This window comes from Lissotriton vulgaris, chromosome 1_1, assembly GCF_964263255.1.
Source record: "Lissotriton vulgaris chromosome 1_1, aLisVul1.2, whole genome shotgun sequence".
Taxonomy (NCBI): domain Eukaryota; kingdom Metazoa; phylum Chordata; class Amphibia; order Caudata; family Salamandridae; genus Lissotriton; species Lissotriton vulgaris.
The window spans coordinates 871,313,608-871,340,903 of NC_141685.1; the positions used below are offsets into that span (position 1 = coordinate 871,313,608).

The window sequence follows — 27,296 nt, forward strand, 5'->3', positions numbered from 1 at the left end:
TGCCCCAGAAAAGCAGAGTCGGTGTCTTAGAACTGATGTGTTACCCAAGGGTGACACCCCAGCTATGCGTAGGACATTAGGGGGCATATCCTAGCCCTGTGGGTTCCACCACAGGTTTCCATGGGCCAACAGCGAGTATATCCTAGTACAGGTTTACATCACAAAGATGCATGGGGTAGTAGCGAGTACACCCTTCCCCGATGGTGAACTACTGAACAGAAGTGTGTATCTTAGCACGGAGGATTGAACACAAGAGCTTCAAGGAACAGCCACAAGGTAATATAAGCAGTGATGGTAACCCACAAATGTTTGCACTATGAAGGTGCCATCCAAAATGTGTACTGCAGCAGCCTCTGATATCAGCCACACCCAGACACTCCCAATCACTTGAGGAAGAAACAAAAAACACACTTGCAGGGATACATAGCTTTATTTTCAACTTCGTAGTAATCTTTTGACCTGATAGAAAAAATACAGGGAGATACCCATCACCCCTCTGCTGGCACTTTCATATCTCATCCAATCAATCACTCTTTTCGCTCTCTTTCACTTGCACGTTCCCTTGGATCTTGTATGACAGGGACCTCCAGTCGAAGACTTTGCTTTCCGGAATGTGTTCTCCATCGAACACGCGCCTGATCATGCCTTTGTGCAGCTTCCTGTTCCACATGAATAGGTCCTTGATTTCCCCTACGAAGCTTTGATCAGCATCAAAATCACCCAAGAAGGAGTCTGGGTCCTGCCCCAGCATAAAAACACCACCAGTGTTCACGCTGTGGCCACTCCTGTAGCGACGAGGCCTTGTCGGCACACCATTTACGAAGGCTTGAACACGGCCAAGAAGCGAGTCCCATGCCAGGCAGAGGTGTGTCCATTTCGGCCCCATCTTGGGTATCTGAAAGTATACACCGTCACCGCTCATGTAAAATCCAAGTCGGCCATTCTTCTCCAGCCACAGGTTGAGGGCATCATAATAGAGGGTGCGGTAGGAGAACAGGATAATCTCCCGCCCCTTGGGCTTTGGAGGCATGGAGATGCGCATGCACAGGGTGAACCCCCTGAGCTTCTTGCTTGTCTCCGGGGTCAGGATGACGTAGCTGTTGCTGGTTGCCTCTGGAAACACTAGAGATTTACCCGAAAGACCTGAAAAAGGCACCAGATATTTAAGAAAAGTTTAGTCAATCAATCAGTCAAAATAAGCTTTATTCAATTTTCATTAAAAAAAAAACATGGAAGAATAGTGATACAAAATAGTATACGCAATCACAATCATGAGCAATTGAGCTTTAAAAATGGGCAGTAAACCCTCGTATCTAGATAGCCATTTTCTCTAAGTAGAATTACAGACTGTAACAGGTGGAAATCCTGCAGCAAATTGATAAAGAAGTGAGTTGTAAAAACAGTAACATTGTTTGAAATGGTTGATCACATAAAATAGGCAATATAAAACGTTTCCCAGGAACCTTATAAAAAAGTACAAAAGAACATAATGTGCAAAGTACATTGGCTAGATAAATCCCCACAGAGGCAATAAAAGAAAACTTCTGACCAGTCATTAATATTAGGAAATGTGATTAGCTGGTAAAAGGTATCCCATCTAAAACACGTCAAAACGAACCTATGAAGACAATTCTCCACAGAATTAAGATATGCCTGCAAGCCATTGGTAACAAGTATCATCTGTTTATTGACAACTCTGGGTTTCACCCATTCCCGAGATCATCTTCGTTCTTCCAGCAAAAGCAGACAATTTGCTTCTATTAATGGAGTGAAGTATGGCAGAGATCTCTTAAATACCCAGTTCCAAACAAGTCTGGTTCACAAATTTGATCTAGCGGATTAAATGAACCCAGGACAGTTTATGAAAATCAATTAATAATCTTGCGACTTAAAATTGTATCTTCACCGGTCCATACATTAAGCCATAATAAAAATTGATCTAATCAGTTCTGTCAATACGGAGCTGTAGAGGGAACACATGGAACAGGTCGCCCTCCTCTCTAATTATCAAATGCATACAAGACCTGTTCCATAAGGCTTATCCAATCTCAAATGTGGCTGTAGACTTTTTCTTTTTATATCCACCAAAAACAAGACCCAAATACAGTATGAAAACTGAGATAAAATGCACAGATTACCAATTTTATTCTTTTCTTGTGCATTTATTCAGGAATTTAAAACCGGCTGCATTTATTTATGGGTGTGTTTTTTAGTATATATACCATCAGTACCGATCTTCTAAGAATTGATGGGGTATGACTGTCATTTGATAAAAGATACTATTTTATAAAAAGTAGGCAAACAAAGTGGTATGACACTACCTTGCAAATAGGAAGGAGTGACTATTGTGGATTTAAAAAGAAAAAGTCTACGGCCACATTTGAGATTGGATAAGCCTTATGGAACAGGTCGGGTTTGCATTTGAGCATTCTAATCAGGTCAGTTAAAAACGAAACCCCAAGTTCAGTGTGTCATAGAAAAGAAGAACAGCTCTTAGGGACAAACAAAAGATTGCTAGAAATGGAATTCATTACCATCTTGAGCCAGTTGATGTTGATATAACACCAAATTCCTGCCCTATACAGGGCTGCCAACATACACATAGCTTTTGATTTAGTTAGCATCTACCTCACCAATTTTTTTCAAAGCTTGATCGCTAAGTTTAGCAGCCCTGAAGTAGATTTAATGAAGTGCAACTTCCTGTTGTTTACAGCACAATTCCTGGAGCCTGGTGTCTCGAATAAAATTCCTAGATAAGAGAAGGAGGGAGTGAAGCTTAGCTTGACATTGCCAACCACAACATCATGGCACTTCATGGCTTTTCTCCCATATTTCAATCTTAATGTTTTCCCTAAATTAACATTGAAAGCAAGGTCTAACATGGTTGAAAAAGCAGGGAAGTAACCGCTGCAACCCCAGTTGGGTACGGGACATGAGTACGTCGACTGCGACGTTATAGAGCAGACAATGGATGCGTCTGTGACCAATCTGCCCACACTCTTAATGTACAGAGTAACCCGAAAGTGCACAAGGACACAACCGTGCCTAACTCCTCACTTAAGATCAAAAGTGTGAGTACATTCACCCCTGGATTCATAGAGCACCCTTGCCCTGCCCCAGAATACATTTCTCTAAGGAGGGATAATATCAGGAGAACCACCCAAGCTCAAACAAAATTTCTCACAGTTTGTTGTGGAGAACTCAATTAAATGCATTCAACAAGTCAACAAATGCTAAAATTAACCAACCTTTTTTTATTGAGGTATATTTTCCAATTATCAGATTGAGATTTAACCTCTGTTTAATTGTCCCAAGACCTGTACGGAAGCCATATTGCAAGTCTTAAAGGTTTTCGTTGGTATCAGCCCACTGTTCTAATCTGTCTAATAATATTCTCCCTGTGACTTTCACCAGGGAGTCAAGTAATGATATTGGACAATAACAAGCTGGATTTGAATGTTCCCCTTTCTTATAGATGGGCACAATCACATACTCTAACCAGGTGTTCATTATACCAGAACAACAACAAACCCCTAACACCCTGGTCAAAATTGGACCTTATAAAGATTGATTGGGATGCCATCCAGTCCAGGTACTTTGCTACTTTTGCTGCCCATATGTGCCTTATTAATTTCATCCAGCGTAAAAAATAAGTTTCTGGTCTCTTATACTAAGCCCTCAGCAGTTATAGGGCCGGGCCCCTGGGTCTGCACACTAGAGGTAGAGTAGATCTTTGAAAAGTGGGCCCCAAAATCAGACTCATTGATGGCCACCTCTAGTCTGGGTGCAAAATCGACCTTTAATGTAGGGGTGCTTAGTACGCGCCAGAAAGCTGAGCAATCTGTGGTCAAGGTTGAGTCAAACGAGGATTCCCAGACCACGTGCTTTAGTTATTTATTCCTTAGTTTCAGTGCTAAACTGCACTCATGGCTGGGCATTCCAGAGTACGGCGTGGAATCTTATGATGGGCTGCCATGAGGTACTTGTAGAAATTGCAATAAAAAAAAAACTTGGACTATAAAAACTAGGCTGAAGCATAGATCTACTTAAGGATATACCAAGGAAAGTTTCCTTGATGTCAACATCATTAGCAGAGTCATCCAAACAAATGTCAAAAACGTCCTTGTGAGCAATAACCAGCTTTTAAAGACAATTATCAGAGCTGACCGGAAACCAACGTAATGAAACTCCATTGCGAGTGGCTAACACAGTATTATTATCAATATTACATTCAATGTGATTGCTTTTCTGGCCCCACACTTCTAATGGCACTTTAGGATCAGAGGCAGCCTTCCTCCCTTGAGTACACAAGTTTCGACGTATTACTCTGCAGGACGAAGCCTTTTCTGTCGCTTTGGCCACACTGTGGAATTGCACGCCACTTAAATGGCGACCAGAGACTTTATTGTCAAATTTTACGAAATTATTGAAGGCCTCTCTGTATCCAGTCCTTAGTTTCTTTTTTAACCTCCACACTTGTCTTTGCAGAGCTGTCTGGCATACACCATGGTTTATTAGCACCTAGAAACCTTCAGGTGACAGTTTAGCGCTCAACAACTACAAAAGAGTTGCTGCAGTGAAGGTGAGTGTTTAATAGTGTGTGACTGCAGTATATTTAGAGTAACTCCACTGTAGCTGGATACACCATGTAGTGTGATTGTGTTGTTATTCTGGAGAAACCTTATTTTAGTCCTTTATACTGTCTAGTGTAAATGTAGTGTAATTACAGAGTAATCTCCAGGTTACTATAAAGTACAGTGTGACAGCAGTGTCAAAACAGATTCTTCCCGGTGTATTTACTGAGGAACCGAACTATAGATGAGTGTACGGTGCAGTAATATTGTAGTAACTGCAGTGTAGGTGAGTATATTGTACTGTATAACTACACTGAAGATACAGGTATTCCAGTGTAGGTGATTATATTGTGTAGTATGACTGGGGTGAAATTAGAGAATAACCGCAGTCATGTACGAATATTATATAGCGCGACTGCAGTAAAATTTCAGAGTAAAAGCATTTTAGGCGAATATATTGTGCAGTGTGACTGTAGTATAATTACAAAGAACTACTATGCATGTATCTAGTGTTATTGCAGTGTAATGAGAGTAGCTCCTGTTCTATATAGTGTCTGCAGTGGATCACAGTATTTCAGTTCAATGCAGAGTGCCATTGCCATAATCCCCTGATCACACATTGCATCACTTCTGGTTTTCTTCCCTCTTCTATCCTTCCATTACTCTATTAAATCCAAATAACAGACTCGCATGTCCTCCGCTCAAATTAACTCGTACCTCCCTATATGTTAATGTTAATGACATTTATAAAGCGCGCTGCTACCCAAAGGCGTCCTGGCGCTATGTAAGATGTCCACCTAAGGCCTGGTCACAGGGTTATTTTGAGCATTATGAGTTGAATAACCAGGTTTTCAGGGTCTTCCTAAAAACAATCAGCTCTGTTATGCCTCTGAGAGAGAGAGGAAGGGAATTCCATGCTTTGGCGGCGCCTACAAAAATACTCCTGCCTCCCCAATTGGCTTTTTTAGCCCAAGAAATACAAATGAGTTTAGCTTCTGAAGAGCGCAAGGATCTTGTAGGAACATACCAGTTGATATTCTAGATCAGATGGTTTGGACCCGTAGATGAAGTGATTTACGAGTAACGCATAAGGCCTTAAACAAAACTCGCTTTTTAACATGCAGCCAATGTTGCTTTCTAATTTCTGCCGAAATAGATTGGTTTTTTGGAGTGCCTGACAGAAGTCTAGCTGCTGCATTCTGTACGAGTTGTAGTTTCCTTAAAAGACCTTCCTGCAAGTTAACATATAGGCCATTGCAATAGTTCATCCTGGACATAGCTAAGGCCGTAATGACTGTCTTCTGACTTTCTGTGGGAAGATAGGCCAATATTTTTTTACATGATTTTAAGATATAAGAGGTGGTTGAAACGACTGGGTTCACTTGATCTTTGTGGGACAGCTTATTATCAATTATGAACAATAGGTTTTTCACTTTCCTGACTGGTGTTGGAAGAGGGCCCAGAGAGTCTGGCCACCATGCTGGGGTCCAAAATTGGGGGTTGTTTTCAAACAGTATCACCTCAGTTTTGGCAGAGTTGAGCTTTAAACAATTCCGGGCCATTCAGCCACCCACTGCTGTCATACAGTCGTGAAAACGACCTGCTGGCTCCTGAGTTTCATTTGGAGAGACATAGACATTAAAAAGAGTGGGGCTCATAGATGACCCCTGTGGGACTCCACAGGGGAGGGAGAATGACTTTGCAGCGAAGTTGCCAAGTTTAACTGTCTGCACTCTGTCTGCTAGGATTGATTTGATCAATTTCCATGCCCTGCCTGTGACACCAATCTCATGCAGCCGGTCCATAAACAAATTGGACCGTGTCAAACGCCGCAGAGAGGTCCAACATGATCAAAGCTCCATTCCCTCCTTGATCTAGAGTGGCCCTTATTTCTTCGGTAGATTTGATAAGAGCCGACTCAGTGCTATAGCTCCCTCTAAAACCGTACTGCGTGGGATCAAGTATATGTCCATCCTCTAGAAATCGACTGAGTTGGGTGTTTATTATTTTTTTCAGTGATTTTTGCAGAGAACGGTAATCTAGAGATTGGTTTAAAATTATTTGAGTCCATAGGATCCAACTTGGGCTTTTTTAACAAGGGAAGAATCAACGCTGTCTTCCAGGCTTTTGGAAAGTAGGCCTCCAAAAAAACCTTATCGATGATCACTGTCAAAATAGATATGATTGGTTTGGGAGCCAACTGTAATATGGAGGGAGGACAGGGGTCCGTTGGGGATCCTGATTTAACTTTTACCAAGATAGTGTGGACCTCCGCTGCTGTAGTGGGTGTGAAGTTGCATAGCTGAGGCATGGTGTTCCCTTCTTCTTCCCAATTGGCCTTCTTTATTCGAGGGGTGGGTTTTATATCTCCTGTGAATGTGACATAGATATCCTCAACTTTCTTAAAGAAGAAGCTGGCTATTTCATCGCACAGCTCTGGCTATGATGGGATTTGAAGGGGGGTGGGCTAGGGCTGTAACTGTTTTAAATAGTTCTTTGGTGGAGTTTTCTGCAGCCCGTATTTTCTTTACAAAAAAATCTTGTTTTGTTTTGTGCAGTAGTTTCTTATAGTCTTATAGTCTATACTAATACTTTACTCATATTTCCCTATACAAATCCTTTTGGGTTCCGCAATAGCGTGTTCTGGAGTAGTGTGCTACTCGCTGAAAATCACTTTGATGATTTGTTAGGGGTAGTAATAACTCTATAAATACAAATACAATAACATTTGCAGAATGGGCCCTTATTACTTCTTTGTTACACAGTGCACCCTCACAGGAATAGCAAAGTGGGGACATTCCCTGACAAAGAGATGGAGTAGGGGAGTTGATGTTTCCCTGCAGAAGTATGAATGGTCGTGTAACATTGTTTCAAAATTATATTATCAAACTGTTGCACTTCCTCTGTTGATGACCATGGGCTAGATGTAGGTAATTCTCATTTACCGACTCTAGAATACCGAATTTTACCGATTCGGTATTCTAGATTTGGTAAATGAGATGTGGTTAAAAATTAGCTATTTTTTACCGAACCTGTAGGATTCGGTAATTACTGAATCAGTATTTACCGATTCGGTAATTGTCATTGATTCCTATGAGCCTTGAGGCCCTTAGGAACCAATGTCAATTACCGAATCGGTAAATACCGATTCGGTAAAAATACTGAATTTGCAAGGGGGACAGGGTGTCACTTTGACAACCTGTTGCACCCCTGATTCTGGCTTGTGTGCCATGACACAGGTGTACATGCACAGATGTGCATGTACACAGGAATTCGTTATTTACCACCAAATAGTATTTGGTGGTAAATACCGAATCAGTAAGGGCCTGTGGCACTGATTACAGTGCCACCTACATGTAGATTTACCGAATCGGTAAATTTACAGATTCGGTAAATATACCGATTTGTTACATTTTCAGGCCCCTACATCTCCATCTGCAAATACCGGTCAGTAACGGCCGAAATCGGCCGTTACCGACCGGTATTTGCCGTCCTACATCTGGCCCTAAGTGCACTAAGTGGCTGGTACCGCAACCCCTGGACACCAACAGTGGGAGGGGACAGAATGAAGAGGTAATACCTACACGAAGCAGGATACAATGTTGCTTTTGGGAGAAGCCTGTCCAGGAGGCCCCTTACCCAACCCTGAAGTCGAAGGGACCAATGCTGCCTCCGACCTTAGAAGATCAACTTCAAGAGACTTCCAGCCGCCCGAGACCTTAAGCCCCAGATTGGGCAAATGGAGATGCGGGCCAAGGACTGGAAGGACCGCTGTCTTGAAGGAACATAAGTTCTCAGAAAGATACAATTGCATTATCAGTGACCGCTGCAGCAAAGAGGGATGGATTCTGAAGATGATCAAGAGCAGTAAATGACTAACGAACTTTAAGTAGAGCGATCAGTTTTAATGTCCGGTTTTGGGCTGCCTTAAGGTGCAGCAATCAGTGGTAAATGTTTTATAAAGCTGATAACTCGCATATCATTTTAAATCAGTTTGAGAAGCTGTGTATTAGTGTAAAAGGTTAATCCAAACCACTCTGTTTATAGGCTGCCCCCCCAAGAGACAAGCGAGGCCCTGAATCCCCTTTAGAAAGAAAAAGTGCAAGATTGAGAAAAGGCACAAGGGGGATTGATTCATAATTTCAACATGATCTAAAATAATTCTGTCTGTTACCCGATGCAATGTGCATCCTGTCCTCCGTGCATCTTCTTCCCAACCTCCATTTAGATCGACCAAGGTAAGGAAGACTTCTTCCATACCACAGAATTTAGAACCACTAGAGGTCTGACCACAAAGTATTGGCAAGTGGTCCTGGAGAACAAATTTTAGCAAAGCCACCAGTCTCTGTGCAAAGCAGTCATTCTGTCCTCCATTGCTGCGCTGTTATACTATTACCCTGTTACCATTATCCCAGTAGAAAGTGCACCTGGTGGGGTCTTAGGTGTGTCCTATCTGAGTACAAATGAATACGAAAGCACTTTCTGTTGTTACTTTTCTTGGAAGTTGCTACGAAAGAAGCCATCTATGCTACAAACTAGAAAGACTTTCAATTTATTGGACCATGAGGAATTGTTTCTATAAGTCTTTGTAACTAAATCCATAGTTAAAACAGACCATCACACTATACAGTGGCTATGCTGAATACGCCACCATCACCTACTTGAAATGGATAGCATGCCTAGAGGGATTTATTGACTGTTTTCAAAAGAAAGGGTCAATGGTTGCAGATGCCTTCTATTTCCATGGAGTTATCTTCTTAAGCAAGGAGTACTATAGGCTCTGGAGAGCTTTTGGTTCCTCTGGCCCACTCCCTGACCACAAGCATAGATTTCAGGATGTGCCAATGAAAAGGAAACTGCCTAGGAAATGTTTGATTTCAGGATGTGCCTGTGAAAAGAAACTGCCTAGGAAATGTTTGAAGCATGGGAATTTGCTGTTTCTCTGCAGTGATCGGTATTGTCTGGTACAAAATATCTACGTCCACCTGGTTTCCTTTACAAGAAAACAAAATAACATTTGTTGACTCTCACAGGCCAAAGTATAGTTGTTAATTCATTTTGATGGTGGATCAGACGGTAAGTAGGAAGAACCGAAAAATTGGTGTGCACCTTGGCTGTTACAAGCAGGGAGTTGAGCACAGGCACCGATTCTTCTTCAAGTGTAGGGAAGTCCAATCTATTGTCTCCCATGCATAAGATTAACCCTCTTCAGAACAATAAAACTGTTTTACTATCTGAGAAGCCACCCCAGTCACAGTATTAAAAGCGGCAAACCGAGCCTAAAAAAAGTTCACAAAAAGGAGGGAACAAGTACTCTTTGCTGCTAAATTAAAACAAACTAGAATCACTGAACCGAAAAAGCACTCTCCTCTCTCCTGGTGGTGGGTATAGCTGAAGCAACTAGTCAATGTCATTTCTTTTGAGGACTACTTCCAATGTCTAATTTTCCATTTCTACAGAGAGCTTTGAGACTTTGGAAATATTCTACAGGCTCAGATCTGTTGAGGAAACATTTTCCTTTCGTAATTCTATGCTATTCTCGTCTTATTGGGCAGTAAAGTGTTGAGTAAAGTGTCGACGGTCACGAGTACACACTAGATGCACATCTTGTCCTTGAAACAGTCTTTGCACGAGGATGATATTGAGTCCTGTTTCAAGTGTCGGTGACAATTCTGCGTGGTGGCACTTGCAAGAGAGAGTACATTTCCACTGGGAGAACCCTTTCGAATCACAGAGTAATAGATCCATCCTACATATTCTCGTGTAGTGCACCTCAGTAAATCTTCATAATAATTGCACAGTAACTACAACTTTTCACGGTGTTCACAGTATAACTCCGAGTAGTAGTGGATGAGAAAGAGTCTTCCCTGTGTAGTCCTTTACTTAACAGGGAGGTGATGAGTTTCTAGTGTCCTAACTAGTTGAATAAGAAATAGGTTAACTGATACTAATATATTCCATTAAAATTAAGAAACAATTGCTCTGCTCTGAGACTAGTAACAGGGTAAGTACCCCACTAGTAGAGTACTGAAGAACAGAAAGACACCATCAGTGTAGGTATCATTTAACTGCATGCAGTGCAAACTGTAGACTAAAGTTCTGCAGTTTAAAGACTTAAGCTGAGTGTAGCCTGAGACTGGCGAGCTTATGTATCAAGTTCCGTAGAACTACTGCCTCTTGCCCTGTGACCCTGAGTAGAAGTTGCATTGGTGTCTGCTCTTTCCAATGGGGAAGAAGTGACTTTGTAGCCGGTGAAAGGAATATCTGTGCATGTATGTGAAGAAACACAGTATATGTGTTTCTGCGCCTTTGGTGCCTTGACTTTGCCAGGTACTCGTGTTTCCTTTCTTTTCTGTCTCTCACTAAAGCTGTTGGTCAACGACCCTCCTGAGTGGTGCTCTGCATCCAGTTTGTCAGTATCTACATTACACACATTGCCACAAAACCCCTCCCTTGTGATCTCTAATGTCCATTACTTCTCTGTCTCCTACTGAGGTAGTGTAGGGTGCAGGCTGTAGTTAACAATCCGCTCACACCTTTATAGTCCTATTTGCTTGATATGACTTGGGCTCATCAACTAGTTGTTCACATCCTCAAGTATGCAATGCTTTGAGTGTCAACATATTTTCAATGACGAGGAGCAGGAATGCTTTGCAAATCGAGGATTGAATATTGAGTCTGTAGTTTAGGAAGAACCTACAAGTTTAAGTTTGATGAAATTGAGCGTTAAATGAACAGTGACCAACATTTAAGGTCCACAGTATTCAATGACTTATGTAGCAAGGCTCTGGCATTTTTTGCTGGATGAGTTGCATGGAGTATCTTGTACCCAACAAGAATAGCTGCATGGAAAATGGATGGTGAATCATCACTGGGGCAGGTTTCCGTTGCTGTGGGTTGGAATCAGTTATAGGATCCCTGATTTTGAGGCATTTGTTAGCACATTGTAGCAAGCGCTATTTGTTTTGCCTATGTTTGTTATCACGAGGGTCACCTTGAGATCAAGGGAGTATGCTTACACTTCGATATACTATTTGAAGTAAATCTACATTTCCCCATGAATACTTACCATAGATCTGCAATGGGCTGCAGTGAGTATATCCCAGAATTGGTGGTGGCACTGCTAGTCCACACAGTAGCCATGTCTTTATCGTAGCATCATATATATGCCCCCACAAGTGCACCAGAACAGCAATGTCTTTGTTTGCACTGATGCAGCTCCAGCGGTGGCACACCAGGAAAACATACATAGCTTTCATGGGTCAAACATACAAAGTGTTACCTTTACCGATGCAACTTAAATTCTCCTTTGATTCATTATAGTGGTAACAAAACTTAATTAACGTGGCCACAAATTTATTTTCAAAAAGAACAGATGATGGACGGAATGCTGAAAAAAGAAACATTCACCTCTAGTCACAGATCTAGGTTTAATCCATTGTTTTTAGGCTCATCATACCTCCCCAGTTTGGACACAGCCAAAGGCAAATCAGTCTTGACCCTGCCCCTCATGGAAACAGTCCATCCCGAACTGCCAAGTCCTTCCTGGATCGGAAGCAAGCATCATGGGACCGGTTTTGGGGTATCATCCCTCATCAGTCAGGCTAGCTTGAAACCAGTGGCTAGGGGCCCGATGTAGGTAAATCTAATTTACCACTTCTAAAATACTGAATCATACCGATTCGGTATTTAAGAAGTGATAAATTAGAGGGGGGGAAATGTAGGTAATTCTGATTCGGTAAATACCGAATCTGTAAAATTCGGTATTTACCGATTCTGTAAATACTGAATCGGTATCCCCCATTGATTCCTATGGGCCTTGAAGCCCATAGGCATGTCTGTGTGTCACATGGCACAGGTGTGCATGCACAGATGTGCATGCACACCTGGATTCGGTATTTTACCACCCAATTGGATTGGGTGGTAAAATACCGATTCTTAAAGCCCTGTGGCACTCTGACATGTGCCAGCTACATCTGCATTTACAGAATCGGTATTTTACCGAGTCTGTATTTACCGATTCGGTAATTTTACTGAATCGGTAAATACAGAATCGGTAAAATACCGATTCTGTAAATGCATGCCCTACATCTGAAAACCCTAATACCGGTCGGAAACGGCCAAAATCGGCCGTTTCCGACCGGTATTAGGGCTCTTACATCTGGCCCATAGTGAGCACGGGGCCCAAGTCTGGGCATACCCTTCCCACTTAGGGTGATCAAAGCAAAAAGAACAAATGATAGATGGAATGTTGAACAAATCAAACATTCCCACTCCAGTCACAGATCTGGGTTCAATCCATCGTTTTTTGCTCACCATGCCACCCCAGTTTGGCCCCAGCCATATGCAGTCTAGATCTTGCTCCCCATGAAAACAGTCCAGCCCGAACTGCCAAGCCAGGTCTTCGTTGAACCAGAAATAATTGACGTGTCTTCTGGCTGACACGAAATATCGACATCCGCCCTCCAGCAACGTGAAAGGAAGGAGCTGCAAACAGGACAGCGTAGGTATAATGCATTTCGGATTTTGTTTCCTTCTTCAGACACCTCTTGCTGCCGCGCCTAATGTCCGTATTGTCCAAATTGAATGTCCGTGATTTTTAAAGCGGTACGCTACCAAACGCCACCCCAACCATGTGGTCATCCGGTATGCAGGGACTCGAGGGGCTACATACTATAAGAAACATCTTTGGTTTCCCACATCACGCGATTCCAGACTAATAGCATTCTGGGTGTTGGAGTTCTTCATTATCTGCAACATGGCAGATGACCACATGGTTGGGGTGGCGTTTGGTAGTGTACCGCTTTAAAAATCACGGACATTCAATTTGGACAATACGGACATGAGGCGCGGCAGCAAGAGGTGTCTGAAGAAGGAAACAAAATCGGAAATGCATTATACCTACGCTGTCCAGTTGCCATTAAAGAGCCTCACCCGAAATTCCGTTTGCAGCTCCTTCCTTTCGCGTTGCTGGAGGGCGGATGTCGAAATTTTGTGTCAGCCAGAAGACACGTCAAGGAGCCCCGCTCTGCCAAGTGGCTGCCTACTGTTCTGGTCTCTGCGCAAGCGGAGCTTTGGAGTCTGCTCAGGTATGGGCTATCAGGCAGCCCGCTAACAGAGCGCCGGCATACGAGGGACACTGCTGAAGCGCAGACCGTGACTTCACGGGGGAGTTGGTGCAATCTCACCGACCCATGTTCCAGCTGCACGACGCCCTGCGGGTTAGAGCGGTATGCAGGGACTCGAGGGGCCAGGACATCATGTAAGCAACCTCATTAAGTTTGCCCTGCTCCATAACGCCAACATACTATAAGAAACATCTTTGGTTTCCCACATCACGCCATTCCAGACTAATAGCATTCTGGGTGTTAGAGTTCTTCATTATCTGCAACATGGCGGATGACCACATGGTTGGGGTGGCGTTTGGTAGCATACCGCTTTAAAAATCACGGACATTCAATTTGGACAATACGGAGATGAGGCTCGGCAGCAAGAGGTGTCTGAAGAAGGAAACCAAATCCGAAATGCATTATACCTACGCTGTCCAGTTGTCATTTAAGAGCCTCACCTGAAATTCCCTGTTTGCAGCTCCTTCCTTTCGCGTTGCTGGAGGGCGGATGTCGATATATACCTTCACACCCCAGGTCTGCATCAGACAGTAGCGGGTATAGCCTAGCCCCAAAGAAACATCCCCGGTCTGGCTGGGGCAGCAGTGAGTATATCCGAGCACAGGGTGACATCACAAGTCTGAGCTGAATAGTAACAAGTATCCCCTTGCCCCGACTATGGCACATCAAGTTCTAATTGCACAGCTGGGTGATTATCTTGCAAGAAAATGGGGTAACCCAAGAAGTCAGCAGACCTGGGTAGTAAATATCATTCAAAAACAATGGTCTCCAACTATTCTTTGAACAAGAACCAAATTAATCAAGTAGTTAGTTAAACTTTCACCTATTCAATGGGCATGTATATCAAAATTAGCCCAATCCAATTAATGTCAATTTTATCCACTGAGAAACAAAGCAAAAAAACAACAGCAAAATATTCAAAAAAGCATAGGGCAATTTTAATTCACTTCATTACATATCTGTCTCATAAAAAACATTTGTGGTTGCCCAAAAGAAGGAGTGCAAAAGGATAGAGTTCTAAAGTGCTTAGTAGAAAAGGGTGGGAAAACAGCAATAAGGAGAGTGACATTTACAAATTCATATGTATAAGCAATACATTTGTACAATGTATTCATTAGGTCCTGGTGTGTATTTTACAGTTCTAAACACAGTCTATCTCAATTGGAGACTTTACTTCCAAATTTAATGTTGCATACACAAATTTTTTATATACAACACCATCCAGGACAAATTAGAGCGTCGACGTTTCGACTCGTCTGGTGGCCTAGAGGTGATTTAAACCGTGGCCGTGCGAGTCTTCATCAGGACTACAGATTCGGGCAACCAAAGGAGCAGCATGGGGCCCTAAAACATAATAAATATGTGTGTCAATCTGTTGCTTTTAAGAAACTGCGATCACTGTAGTGTCGCATATGTCCATAGGTAAGGAATTACACTTACCCACTGGAAGTAGAAAAAGGGGGGGGGGGGAACGGGGAAACACTTGGGCTCTTGGCTCTGTTCCAATGGTAATCTAATTACCTAAAAACATAATAAGGGGGTCATTAGACCACTTCTAAATAGGATCCAAGGTATTTAATTTCACCAAGGGTGCCTCTATCATTACCTTGAGGTAGGTCCTGGCTGAAGTTAATAATCCTCCAGTGTTAGGCTTGGATTCACAACAGATTCGAATTCAAATGGACCCTATGGTTTAAAGTGAGGAGATTATAAGTTCCAGGACATTGCTGATGTATAAATTCTCATCATTCAATGCCTAATCTCAAATATGGAACTTACCTCAAAGAATAATTATGGTAAGCCTGCAAGTCTGCATCGGTGTTAGGATTGGACTTGCTTCAATCCAGTCGGGTATATGGTTCCCATATCAGGCGTACTTTGCTGCCTAAGGATTAACAAAATGGAATAATTCCAGAGTGCCCAATTCGAGGGGGAATAAATTATCAAAACGAGCGCATGTCAAGGCATTTCCAGCACTCGAGTTTCACTCACCTCGTCGGTCTTGGGAGGGACTTGGTTCAATCCAGTCCAGTGAAGGTATGTGCCTTCCAATTAAAGTAGATATCGTGTCGATATCTACTATCGTGTCGATATCTACTTTAATTGGAAGGCACATACCTTCACTGGACTGGATTGAACCAAGTCCCTCCCAAGACCGACGAGGTGAGTGAAACTCGAGTGCTGGAAATGCCTTGACATGCGCTCGTTTTGATAATTTATTCCCCCTCGAATTGGGCACTCTGGAATTATTCCATTTTGTTAATCCTTAGGCAGCAAAGTACGCCTGATATGGGAACCATATACCCGACTGGATTGAAGCAAGTCCAATCCTAACACCTATGCAGACTTGCAGGCTTACCATAATTATTCTTTGAGGTAAGTTCCATATTTGAGATTGGGCATTGAATGATGAGAATTTATACATCAGCAATGTCCTGGAACTTATAATCTCCTCACTTTAAACCATAGGGTCCATTTGAATTCGAATCTGTTGTGAATCCAAGCCTAACACTGGAGGATTATTAACTTCAGCCAGGACCTACCTCAAGGTAATGATAGAGGCACCCTTGGTGAAATTAAATACCTTGGATCCTTCATTAGAAGTGGTCTAATGACCCCCTTATTATGTTTTTAGGTAATTAGATTACCATTGGAACAGAGCCAAGAGCCCAAGTGTGTCCCCGCCCCCCCCCCCTTTTTCTACTTCCTGTGGGTAAGTGTAATTCCTTACCTATGGACATATGCGACACTACAGTGATCACAGTTTCTTAAAAGCAACAGCTTGACACACATATTTATTATGTTTTAGGGCCCCATGCTGCTCCTTTGGTTACCCGAATCTGTAGTCCTGATGAAGACTCGCACGGCCACGGTTTAAATCACCTCTAGGCCACCAGACGAGTCGAAACGTCGACGCTCTAATTTGTCCTGGATGGTGTTGTATATAAAAAATTTGTGTGTGCAACATTAAATTTGGAAGTAAAGTCTCCAATTGAGATAGACTGTGTTTAGAACTGTAAAATACACACCAGGACCTAATGAATACATTTGTACAAATGTATTGCTTTTACATATGAATTTGTAAATATCACTCTCCTTATTGCTGTTTTCCCACCCTTTTCTACTAAGCACTTTAGAACTCTATCCTTTTGCACTCCTTCTGTTGGGCAACCACAAATGTTTTTTATGAGACAGACATGTAATGAAGTGAATTAAAATTGCCCTATGCTTTTTTGAATATTTTGCTGTTGTTTTTTTGCTTTGTTTCTCTGTGGATAAAATTGACATTAATTGGATTGGGCTAATTTTTATATACATGCCCATTGAATAGGTGAAAGTTTAACTAACTACTTGATTAATTTGGTTCTTGTTCAAAGAATGGGTGATTATCTTAGCACTTAGGATTGCACGCAAGGGCTTCGCGGCACATCTGTGGATTTATTTTAGCACTGAGGGTGGCGCACAAGGTCTTCATGGAACAACAGCGAGTATGCGTACACGCTATAAGTGTGGCATCCAACATGTAGATTACAACAGCCTCTGATAAAAGTCAATTCAGACCCACTCTCATGACACTGAGAAAAGAAAAGCATACTTCTAAGGGTGAATTTATTTATTTCCTTGTTTCTTGGTTATCTTTTAGTCCTAAAAAAACTGACAGAAAGAGATGGCCTACTGTCAAACTTCTGCGCGCTTCCTAGCCTCTTCTGCTGACCATACACAGTGCATCTAATTATTCGGTCTTTTTACTCTCTTTAACTTTCACGTTCCCTTGGATCTTGTATGACAGGGACCGCCAGTCGAGGACGTTGCTTTCCGGGATGTGTTCTCCAAAGAACACACGCGCGATCATGCCTTTATGCAACTTCCTGTTCCACATGTACAGGTCCTTGATTTCACCTACGAGGCTTGAATTTGCATGGAAAATACCCCTGACTGAGTCCGGGTCTTGACCCAGCATAAAAATACCCCCTGGGTTAATGCGGAGGCCACTCCTGTAGCGACGAGGCCTGGTCGGCATGCCGTTCACGAAGGCTTGAACGCGGCCGCGCCGAGAGTCCCACGTCAGGCAGAGGTGTGTCCACTTGAGCCCCAGCCGGGGGATCTGGAAGTATACACCTGGGCCGCTCAGGTAGAAGCCCAGGCGGCCGTTCTTCTCCCGACTGAGGTTGAGCGCATCGAACGGGGTACGGAAGGCGAACAGGAGGATCTCCCGCCCCTTTGACGGCAGTGACGTAGAGATGCGCATGCACAGCGTGAACGCCCAAAGCGTAATCTTCCTTTCCGGGGTCAGTATGACGTAGCTGTTGTTGGGTGCCTCTGGAAAGACCAGCGATTTGCCATAGAGACCTGAAAAAGTCACCAGTACTTTTTTTTTAAAAAAGTGTTTGGTCAAACAATAAGGTATCAACAGGAGCAAAGGCATGGAAAGGTCAAGGCAAAACCGGAGATATTTTGTAGCACTGCGGTAAGTTTGAGGCCTGCTTCTGCCTGTGGGGGCGGATGGGTACACCAACACCAGCCTTCGAAAACTTGGGGCTCACAAAAGTGCTCTATTTAATTTCAGTGCAGCTGAATATAGTGTACAATGTGACTGCCGCGTAATTAGAAAGCAACCTCATTGTTGGCGATTTTGTTGTAAGGTGTAACTATGGCGTGACTCCAGTGAAGGTGAGCATATTCTACAGTTTGGCGACAGTGCAAGTAGAGATGTGACGCTGCTTGAATTCTTCATTGCAACTGTATTGTAATGGCGGGCACCTCCAGTGTGTCCATGTCTTGAATAGGATACCTGCAGTGAAGATAGCAGAACTCCACTGAAGGCGAAATTGTTACATATGATTGCAGTGTAATCACAGAGTAACTCCAGTGCAGGTGACTAGCTTTTGCATTGTGACTATATTGTATTTACTGACACCAGTGTAGGTGACTGCTGTGTAGTTCCAAATTAATATCAGTGCAGGTGAGTGTAGAGAAACGTCAGTATAGGTATGCTGTGCAGTGGGACTGCAGAGTACTTTCAGAGTAAATCCGAGTGTAGTTGAGTATATTGTGTATAATCACAAACACAAAAGGTGATGGAAGTAACGCTTCCAAATCGTGCATCCACTGGCAATCGCATGCGTAACGTTCCAGCCCTTTGTTCTTTTCCCAACCACGCCACCTCAGATTGGACACAGCCATGTGCAAATCAATCTTTGCCTTGCTCCAACAGGATTAGTCCAGCCCAGGCCCTCCCTGAACCAGAACCCAGGCATCCACCTTCAGTGTGATTGCCTTGGAGTTATTGACTAAACTTAAAGTGGGCAAACAGCTAATGTACTGTAATTCCAGAGTAACATCGATGGCAGTGAGTATACTGTACATTGTGACATCAATGAATTGCTGAGTAACCCAGATGTATGTTAAAATATGTTTTACAGTGTGACTGAAGTTTAATTAAAGAGTAACCCATATATAGATGAGTTGACCTTGCAGTGTAGGTAAATATTTTGTACTATACAACAGCAGGATAAGTACAGAGTAACCCCTGTGTATTTAAGTAATTGTGTGGTAAGTCTGCATTGTTTTTATAAACTAACATCAGTACAAGTGCTTGTATTCTATGGTTATTAGTATATTCAATTTGAGGATAAATCCATTGTGGATGAATCTGTTGTACAGTGTGACTGTACTGCAATTACCCAAGTGTGGGTGAGATTTTCTACAGGGTTAATGCAATGTGATTAGAGTAACTCCAGTTCAGAATAGTGTCTGCAGTAGATCTGAGTATTACAGCGCATCTTCAGTGTGATCCAGAGGATTGTTGCGTTAGTTCCACATCCCACAGTGTGTTGTTATTTGCATAATGACTTCTGTATTGCTCATTGGTAAACAGTGAACCAGCAAAGGGATACGCGAGTGTGCAAAATGTTCTGCCAAAGTGAAGCAAGAAGTGAGTGGAAGTGCTACTCTTTGCAGAGGTTTGAAGTGTCGAGCAACTTTAATTGAATATCTTATCTCCAAACTTCTGTTATTAACCAAGTTGTGCGTGCACTCAGATCATAAGTAATCCATGGAGATCAATAGGGGAGGGAGACAGAGTGAAGTGGTAATAGCCACAGGACTAGGGTAGGTACCCTACTTCCTATGAGACTGGCTTGTCAAGAGAGGATAACGCACCCAGATCTGGAATTAGAAGGGACTGTTAAAGATTAGACTGCAAAACGTCAACATTATCGGCGCCATCTTGCCCCTTTCCAAGCCCATTCGTGCGCGTAAGCGGCAGCCATTTTGAGCACCATGGCCTCCCTGCCCCTCGCTGATAGCCAGCGCGTCTCTCTCTCTCTCTTAACCTCGCAAGCATTCCCCCGCACGCTGACAACCCCCGCTCTCTCATGCCTTGGGTCATAAACCCCTCTTCAGTGCAGCTTCACCACGGAATCCCATCCTGTTCCCAGCGCGACACCTCCCCTCATTCCTTTCATGGCCTCAAACCCTTCTGATACAAACCCCCTTTTCCTGTGTCCCCGTTTGTCTTCCCTGTTCCCAGGCCGCCACCTGGCTCTGCGGATACTGTTTATTACCCCGTACAGTAGGAAGTTTCCCCTCCCCATCAAAAGACCCCCGAACCGATCAAAGCCCCCACCCCATGAGATCCGATCAACCCCATGCATTCCGTGAATCGGCGGAATGCCCTGCTGTGCGACAACCATCACCTGTTGTGACCGGGGTGGGGAATCCAACTGTAAATGTATGTGGGAACGGGTCTGAAGGGGAGATTCCGAGGATGTTCTTTCAAGTACTAAAGTATTGCGAGAATGTGTTATGTGCAATAAAGGTCATAAACCCTAGTATAAGAGGCCAGGCCTCAGAGACGTGGTTAGAGCACCTCGTGACGATACTTGCTGTCTGAATTGATGTGTTCTCCTCCGGAGAGAATAAAATCCTCGTTTCCTGCCTTCCAGTCTCCAGCGCCTGCTTCTTCATTGATTAATATTGGTGGGTCATAGAGGCGATACCGCCGGGCAACATAAAAGGGTCTTTGGTTACCGGTTGTCTTTGGAACCCTTTTTAACAATTGGCGTCCCAAACGTGGGGCCCATCAGCGACTCGTGGATCCAGTGGGAGAGGTCCCGACGACAGAGTGAACGACTGCAACGATCGGAAGGTACCCTGTCCGATAGACCCTCGTCTGACAGCCGATCATCCGAACTTCACTGGTTCCGAACAGACCTCTCTCGAGTGATCTGCGGTCCTGACTGGGAACCATCAGGAGTGCCACGAGAAGTACGAAGAGAAGAGGACGATCGGGCGCTGGATTCGGAAGACGAGAAACTGTCCATGCGGTCCGGGTAAGGTCGTGTAAACACGACGAATTGCGAAAGTGATAGATAGTTGAAAGTGATTGATAATTGTTGAGAAAATACTAGTATTACTTTGTGTTAATTTATTGGAGATTCACTGTCTACAAACGGAGAAACAACAGGCTCTCCCTTTATAAACAGCGAAGGATAGGTACGCACCCGTCGGACCTATCTTTCTCCCCCACTGAACAATTGCCCCTTCCCCCCATTGATTAACTGTTATAGATTGTTTTCTGGAGATTCTCTGTCTGCAAACAGGGAAAAATAGGTCCCCTCTTTGCAGATAGTGAAAGGGTAGGTGACGCGAACTTTTGCGAGCCTACTTATTCTCCCCATTGACCATATTGATTTTTTATTTTTGACCTAACATTGATTGCTCAGAATTGGTTCATGAGGTATTCACTACGTGCAAACAACGTAGAATAGAAATATTCTGTCTAGTCTTTGCGCGCAGTGATAAGATAGGTAGTGCTGACTATTATCCCATTGTGATCCGTCATGCCTGTCTTCTCCCCACTGGTTAGTAGCCTGTTTAGCCCGGACCGCTTATTAGAGATGAACCATCCGGCTCCGCTGGAAGGCACCCCTAATAAGGACATGTTCACAAAGCATGGATTAGTCGCTATAGCCTATAGCCAGCTGTGTCATAAATATACGAAAAAGGATCGAGAAAGTCAGTGGCCACTGATAGGATCCTTCGAAAATGATAGAATAATCGCACTAGAAACAGCCCTTGGTAAAAACAAGACGACGTCCACTATGCTTGACAGCTTCGGCATGTGGCGAAAAGAAGCCGAACAACGCAAAAAGAGAACTGAGAGTAGGTTGGGAAAAGAGCTGCGGAAAGCAGCCCACCTAGCAGCCCAGAAACTAGAGAAAGAGATAAAAGAAAGAGAGGATACCAAACAGAAGCTAGAAATAGAAACATCAAGCCAGTGCCTGGTTAGAACTCCCTCCACGCTCTACCCTGATTTACACTCAAAACAACGAACCAACGATGATCTGCTGCTAGGTCCTCCGATCATCCACATGCCCCCTCCATATGCCCCTTCCCAACCCTTAGCCCAGCACCCACTATCCCCAGGTACCAGCGGGAGTAGCACCACGGCTTCAGCCCCCATGGCCTCCGTGCCGGCTGAACTCCTCGTATTAGATGTTACGCAAACGACAACGCCGGGCGACCCAGAAGCCCGAAGGGTTGGTCCTGTTAGAGCATATAGACTAAGCAAACATGAACGAGCAGGGGTCGACAAGATAGCAAAGATACTGGTAGAGAAGAGGGAGGATGAAGAGTCCGTCACGGATGTGTTTAATTCTTATACTGGGAGTCACAGACGACACTTTACTGTACAACTGTGTTACCACGTCTTAAATGCATACGAGGACCAATATCAAGAAAAAGGTCCACAGAGCCTAACGACTCTGTACCGGAAGGTTGATATCGGGGATGAGAGTGAGAGTGATGTGACGGACCTCCTTACGCGTACGCTTGAGGTTTTCCGCCACCTCACTGAACAAAAGCCGAAAACCGAATCCACTACCTCCGTAGCAACCGACCCACAAACCGAACGACCTAACACTATGATGCCGATACGAGAGGCTGCCCCTTACTGGGTTCCTCCACGAGGTGAAGGGACTCACGATGACGCAAACAACAAAGATGCAAAGGGAAGGGTAGTATACAATTGGGTCTACCAACCATGGGACCGGCAAGAGATTCTGACCTTCCGGAAATCTCTGCCTGACCTACGTAAAAACCCCACTGCCTTCTATACTGAGTTGGGTACGGCCCTAGGTTCGACGATTATGACTCTAGCTGACATCGACTTGTTTTTCGGGTTATGTCTACCAGCTGATGTGTGGAAGCAAATCCGGAAAGTCGACCACTCTGAGCTGTTTGGACATAACTGGTCACAACTTGATGGCATAGACAGACAACGAGAACCCGGACAAAAGCCTTTAAAAGCCATTTTAGACCTCCCGGATAAAATCGTGCAGAAATTAAAAACCCTGATCCCAGAAAAGAAAGTGGACTGGTCGATAGTAACGGCTTGTCGCCAGAAACCTCAGGAGGATGTATCGGAATACTTCTCCCGGTTTGAAACGGTGTTCTCCGATTACAGCGGCCAGGACCTGACCACTGCAACCGGACACCATCTGTTTGTCCAGAATTACGTTAAGGGCTTATCACCGGAGGTCTCGCAGAAACTGCAGGCCAGTGAAAGTAGTTGGGCAGCCTCCAAACCTACGGCTATCCTCCAGATGGCCCAATATTATGAACATCAGAAAAACGAAAACGATAGAACAACAGAGAGGAAGAAGAAAGAATTAAAGGAGAGGGTGATGATAGCACAACTGCAAGGGGTGACTCTGGGACGAGACCAATACCGGGGAAACCATCAGATGAACGTCCCTAAAACGGCATCTCCCAAAGACCGTGCTTCAACTCCCCACATTGGACGTACAGATATTAGGGAGGACCAGTGTGCCTTCTGTAAAGGATCGGGCCACTGGAAATCTCAGTGCCCGGTTCTTTTGGAACTCACCAGAAATAGAGATCCTAGAGATTCAGCAAACGAACCAAGAAATAGGGGACCACAGCGAGGGCCCCCAAACAACGCAACTAATGATAGATCCAGTAGACCAAACACATTTGATCGACCCCGACAGAACCAATGCCAGCAATCTGACTACGATGACGTTCATGACTTTGCATAGGACTGCCTAGGGCAAGGGAGGGATCCAGTCGAGCTCCATGTTGACCAGCAAGGCCCTTATGTCACTGCTAAGGTCTTGGGTACAAAGTCACCATTCCTGGTAGACACTGGCGCAACACGTAGTGCATTATCTAAACGACTGATTCCAAGGGCACCCTTGTCTGGCTTACTAATAACATCGACAGGTTTCGATGGGACGCCCTCCACTAACCCTTTGTCCGCCCCAATCCTCTTTGACTTAGAAAACAACACCACTGACACCACGTTTTTGCTCTCCTCCAATAGCCCTGACGCAATTATGGGACTCGACTTATTGAAACACTTCCGAGCAACGATTAGATGTTCTCAAGATGGAGTCCGAGTTTTCCTTTACGACAATCCTGTTCTGCTTAGACATTGCCCCCCCAGACACATGTTTTCCATCACCGACGCTGACACTTCCCTGCTTGACACTCTGCCTCCGTATCTGTGGGCCAAAACGGATTTGGATGTAGGGCGCATGATGATTGACCCAGTGCACATCACTGTTCGACCAGATGCAACACTCCCAAAACTTCCACAATATCGGATATCGCCCGAGGGCGAGAAGGCATTGGTAGAAATCATCCAATCACTGATAGACGCAGGAGTGGTAGAGGAAGTAGTTAGCAACGTTTGCAACAGCCCAATCTTGCCCATCATTAAGAAACAGGGAGAAGGAGATGAGAAAGCATACCGCTTCATCATTGACCTTCGAGAGATCAACAAAGTGGTGGTACCCCAGTACCCTGTGGTCTCGGACATTACCACCATCCTGACTTTGATTCCCTCCACTGCCACCACCTTCACTGTCATTGACCTCAAAAACGCATTCTTTTCCATCCCCATCCACCCAGACAGCCGATATCTCTTCGGTTTCACCCTAAAAGCCCGCTCATATAGGTTCTGCCGAGCACCCCAGGGCTACACAGAAAGCCCTAGCATCTACAGCCAGGCCCTCAAGAGACAACTGGATCAAGTCCAGTTACCCGATGGAGTGGTATTAGTACAATATGTCGATGACATCCTCTTGGCAGCCGACACCACTCCACTAGCTGTCACAGCCACCATTCAACTCCTGCATTTCCTTGCAGAAAATGGCCACAAGGTCTCTAAGAAGAAGTTGCAATTCTGCCAACCCCAGGTCACTTACCTAGGCCACCTTTTGTCCAAAGACGGAAGGAAACTGACTCCTGACCGGATCCAAACCATTCTCGACACCCCCGTCCCTAAGACCCAGAAACAGGTCCGCTCCCTACTAGGCCTCACCTCCTTCTGCCGACAGTGGTTGCCCAACTTTAGCCTTGTAGTAAAACCACTGCTTTCATTGTTAGCAAAGGACATCCCTCTCCCACTCCCTTGGACCCCTGAGTGTCAGGCTTCTTTCATGCAACTACGAGATGCCCTCTGCTCGGCCCCTGTGTTGGGTACCCCCGATTACACAAAGCCCTTCTCCCTTTACACCCATGAAAGGGAGGGGTGCGCTTTATCTGTCCTGACCCAGTCCATCGGCCCAAAGCAACGACCATGCGCTTACTTCTCAGCCACTCTTGACCCCGTAGCCAGAGCCCTGCCTGCTTGCCTTCGAGCCGTAGCTGCTGCTGCGATCTCTATCCGACAGAGTGAGGGGATCGTGCTCTCGAATTCCCTCACAGTACTGGTACCCCATGCAGTTGACACCCTCCTAAACCAAACCAAAACGCAACACCTGACGAGTGCACGACTGACAGGATACGAACTGACTCTGCTCGCACCCCACATCACTCTGAAGAGATGCACCACACTGAACCCAGCAACCCTACTGCCCTTACCAGAAAACGATCCCAATGCGCACCCTGTACACGACTGTGTGACCCTCACAGACGAACAGACCAGAAGTAGGGTTGACCTCAGAGACACGGCTTTCCCCGACCCCGACGGAGAGCTATGGGTGGACGGTTCTTGCATCAAACTCCCCGATGGCACCACTTCAGCTGCCTATGCAGTCACCACGGCTCGAACTGTAGTCGAGACAGCCCGCATAACGCAACGATCTGCCCAGGCAGCGGAACTGATTGCCCTGACACGAGCCTGTATTCTAGCAGCAGGAACTACAGCAAACATTTACACCGACAGCCAGTATGCCTTTGGGGTGGTTCACCATTTTGGGCTCCTTTGGAGGGAGAGGGGATTCTTGACCTCACACGGCACCCCCATTTTGCACGGGGATCTAGTCTCCGCCTTGATCGAAGCCGTCCTTCTCCCCAAAAAGCTTGCAGTCATCAAATGTCAGGCACACAAAAAGGTGACAGACATTATTGGACAGGGGAATGCACTAGCCGACATCACTGCCCGAACGACAGCTGAAAATAGGACGACAACACGCATGTACGTGACCAGGTCACAAGCAGAAAAATGGTCTGACGCTAGGGACACTATCAGAGACATTCAAATGGCTAGCACACAACACGAACTGACTGAATGGACACGGGTGGGATTGAAAGATGACGAAGGCTGCTGGCGGACAAAAGACACAAACAAATGGTTGTTACCTGACTCATATCTGATTCCCATACTGACTATGGCACATTCCCCTGCCCACATAGGATCAGCCCCCATGATTGAACTTGTCTCCAGAGTTTGGCACAATGATAAGATCACAGAGTCCGCCAAACGCCTGGTCCAACAATGTTTGATATGCCTGCAACACAATCCCGGGAAAGGAACTGTAGTACCCCGGGGAGGGTTCGGGGTCCCGAATCACCCATTTGAGGTCCTGCAGATGGACTACATCCAACTAGACAGGTGTCAAGGCCTGAAATATGTACTTGTGGTGGTATGCGCATTTAGCAAATGGGTGGAAGCATATCCAACCCGTGACAACACTGCTATGGCCACAGCAAAAGTACTGTTAAAGGAGTTTTTCCCCCGTTACGGCCTTTGTCGAATTTTGTGGAGCGACAATGGCCCCCACTTCGTAGCCGAAGTTATCCAACTCATTTTGAAGGGGTTGGGTGTAAAACAAAAGTTCCACGCAGTCTTCCACCCCCAATCTGCTGGACTAGTTGAACGACATAACGCCACACTGAAACTAAAATTGGCCAAAATAGTAGCTACCACAGGACTGAAATGGCCAGACGCACTCCCCCTGGCGTTGCTTTCAATGCGTTCCACCCCCACCAAACACCACTTGACGCCATACGAGGTTGTTTTCGGCCGGCCTATGAATGTCTGGTCTGCACCGAAACCAACTTCCATTCATGACGTCCCGGACGTCCTAATGTCTGATTACTTATGTCAGTTGACTAAAACGCTGTCTGTTATCCATCAACAGGTGCTGCATGCCATCCCTGACACTTCCAGGGGTCCCGGACACACCATTCAGCCTGGGGATTTTGTCCTGATCCGGAATTTCCAGCGTGCCAAGAGTCTGGAACCCCGGTGGACGGGCCCCTGGCAAGTCCTCATCACCACCCGAACAGCACTACGGGTGGAGGGAAAACGCAACTGGCTGCATGCACACCACTGTAAGAA

General features: G+C 44.8%; 2 protein-coding genes across 2 annotated transcripts in view; both read right to left on the bottom strand.

Moving 5' to 3' along the window:
- Positions 1-416: 416 nt before the first annotated feature.
- The window catches only part of LOC147748045 (uncharacterized), a 381,293-nt gene continuing 354,413 nt past the window's right edge, over positions 417-27,296 (bottom strand). Inside the window, exon 26 of the mRNA XM_086926975.1 lies at positions 417-1,143. Within this exon, the coding sequence (XP_086783101.1) occupies positions 524-1,143 (620 nt within the window). The 3' untranslated portion in view covers positions 417-523. The remainder of the gene's footprint in view (positions 1,144-27,296) is intronic.
- Positions 17,298-18,211, bottom strand: LOC147748046 (C-reactive protein-like). Its single transcript, XM_086958166.1, has one exon. The coding sequence runs from the start codon at positions 18,126-18,128 to the stop codon at positions 17,436-17,438; it is 693 nt and encodes a 230-aa protein (XP_086814292.1). The 5' UTR covers positions 18,129-18,211; the 3' UTR covers positions 17,298-17,435.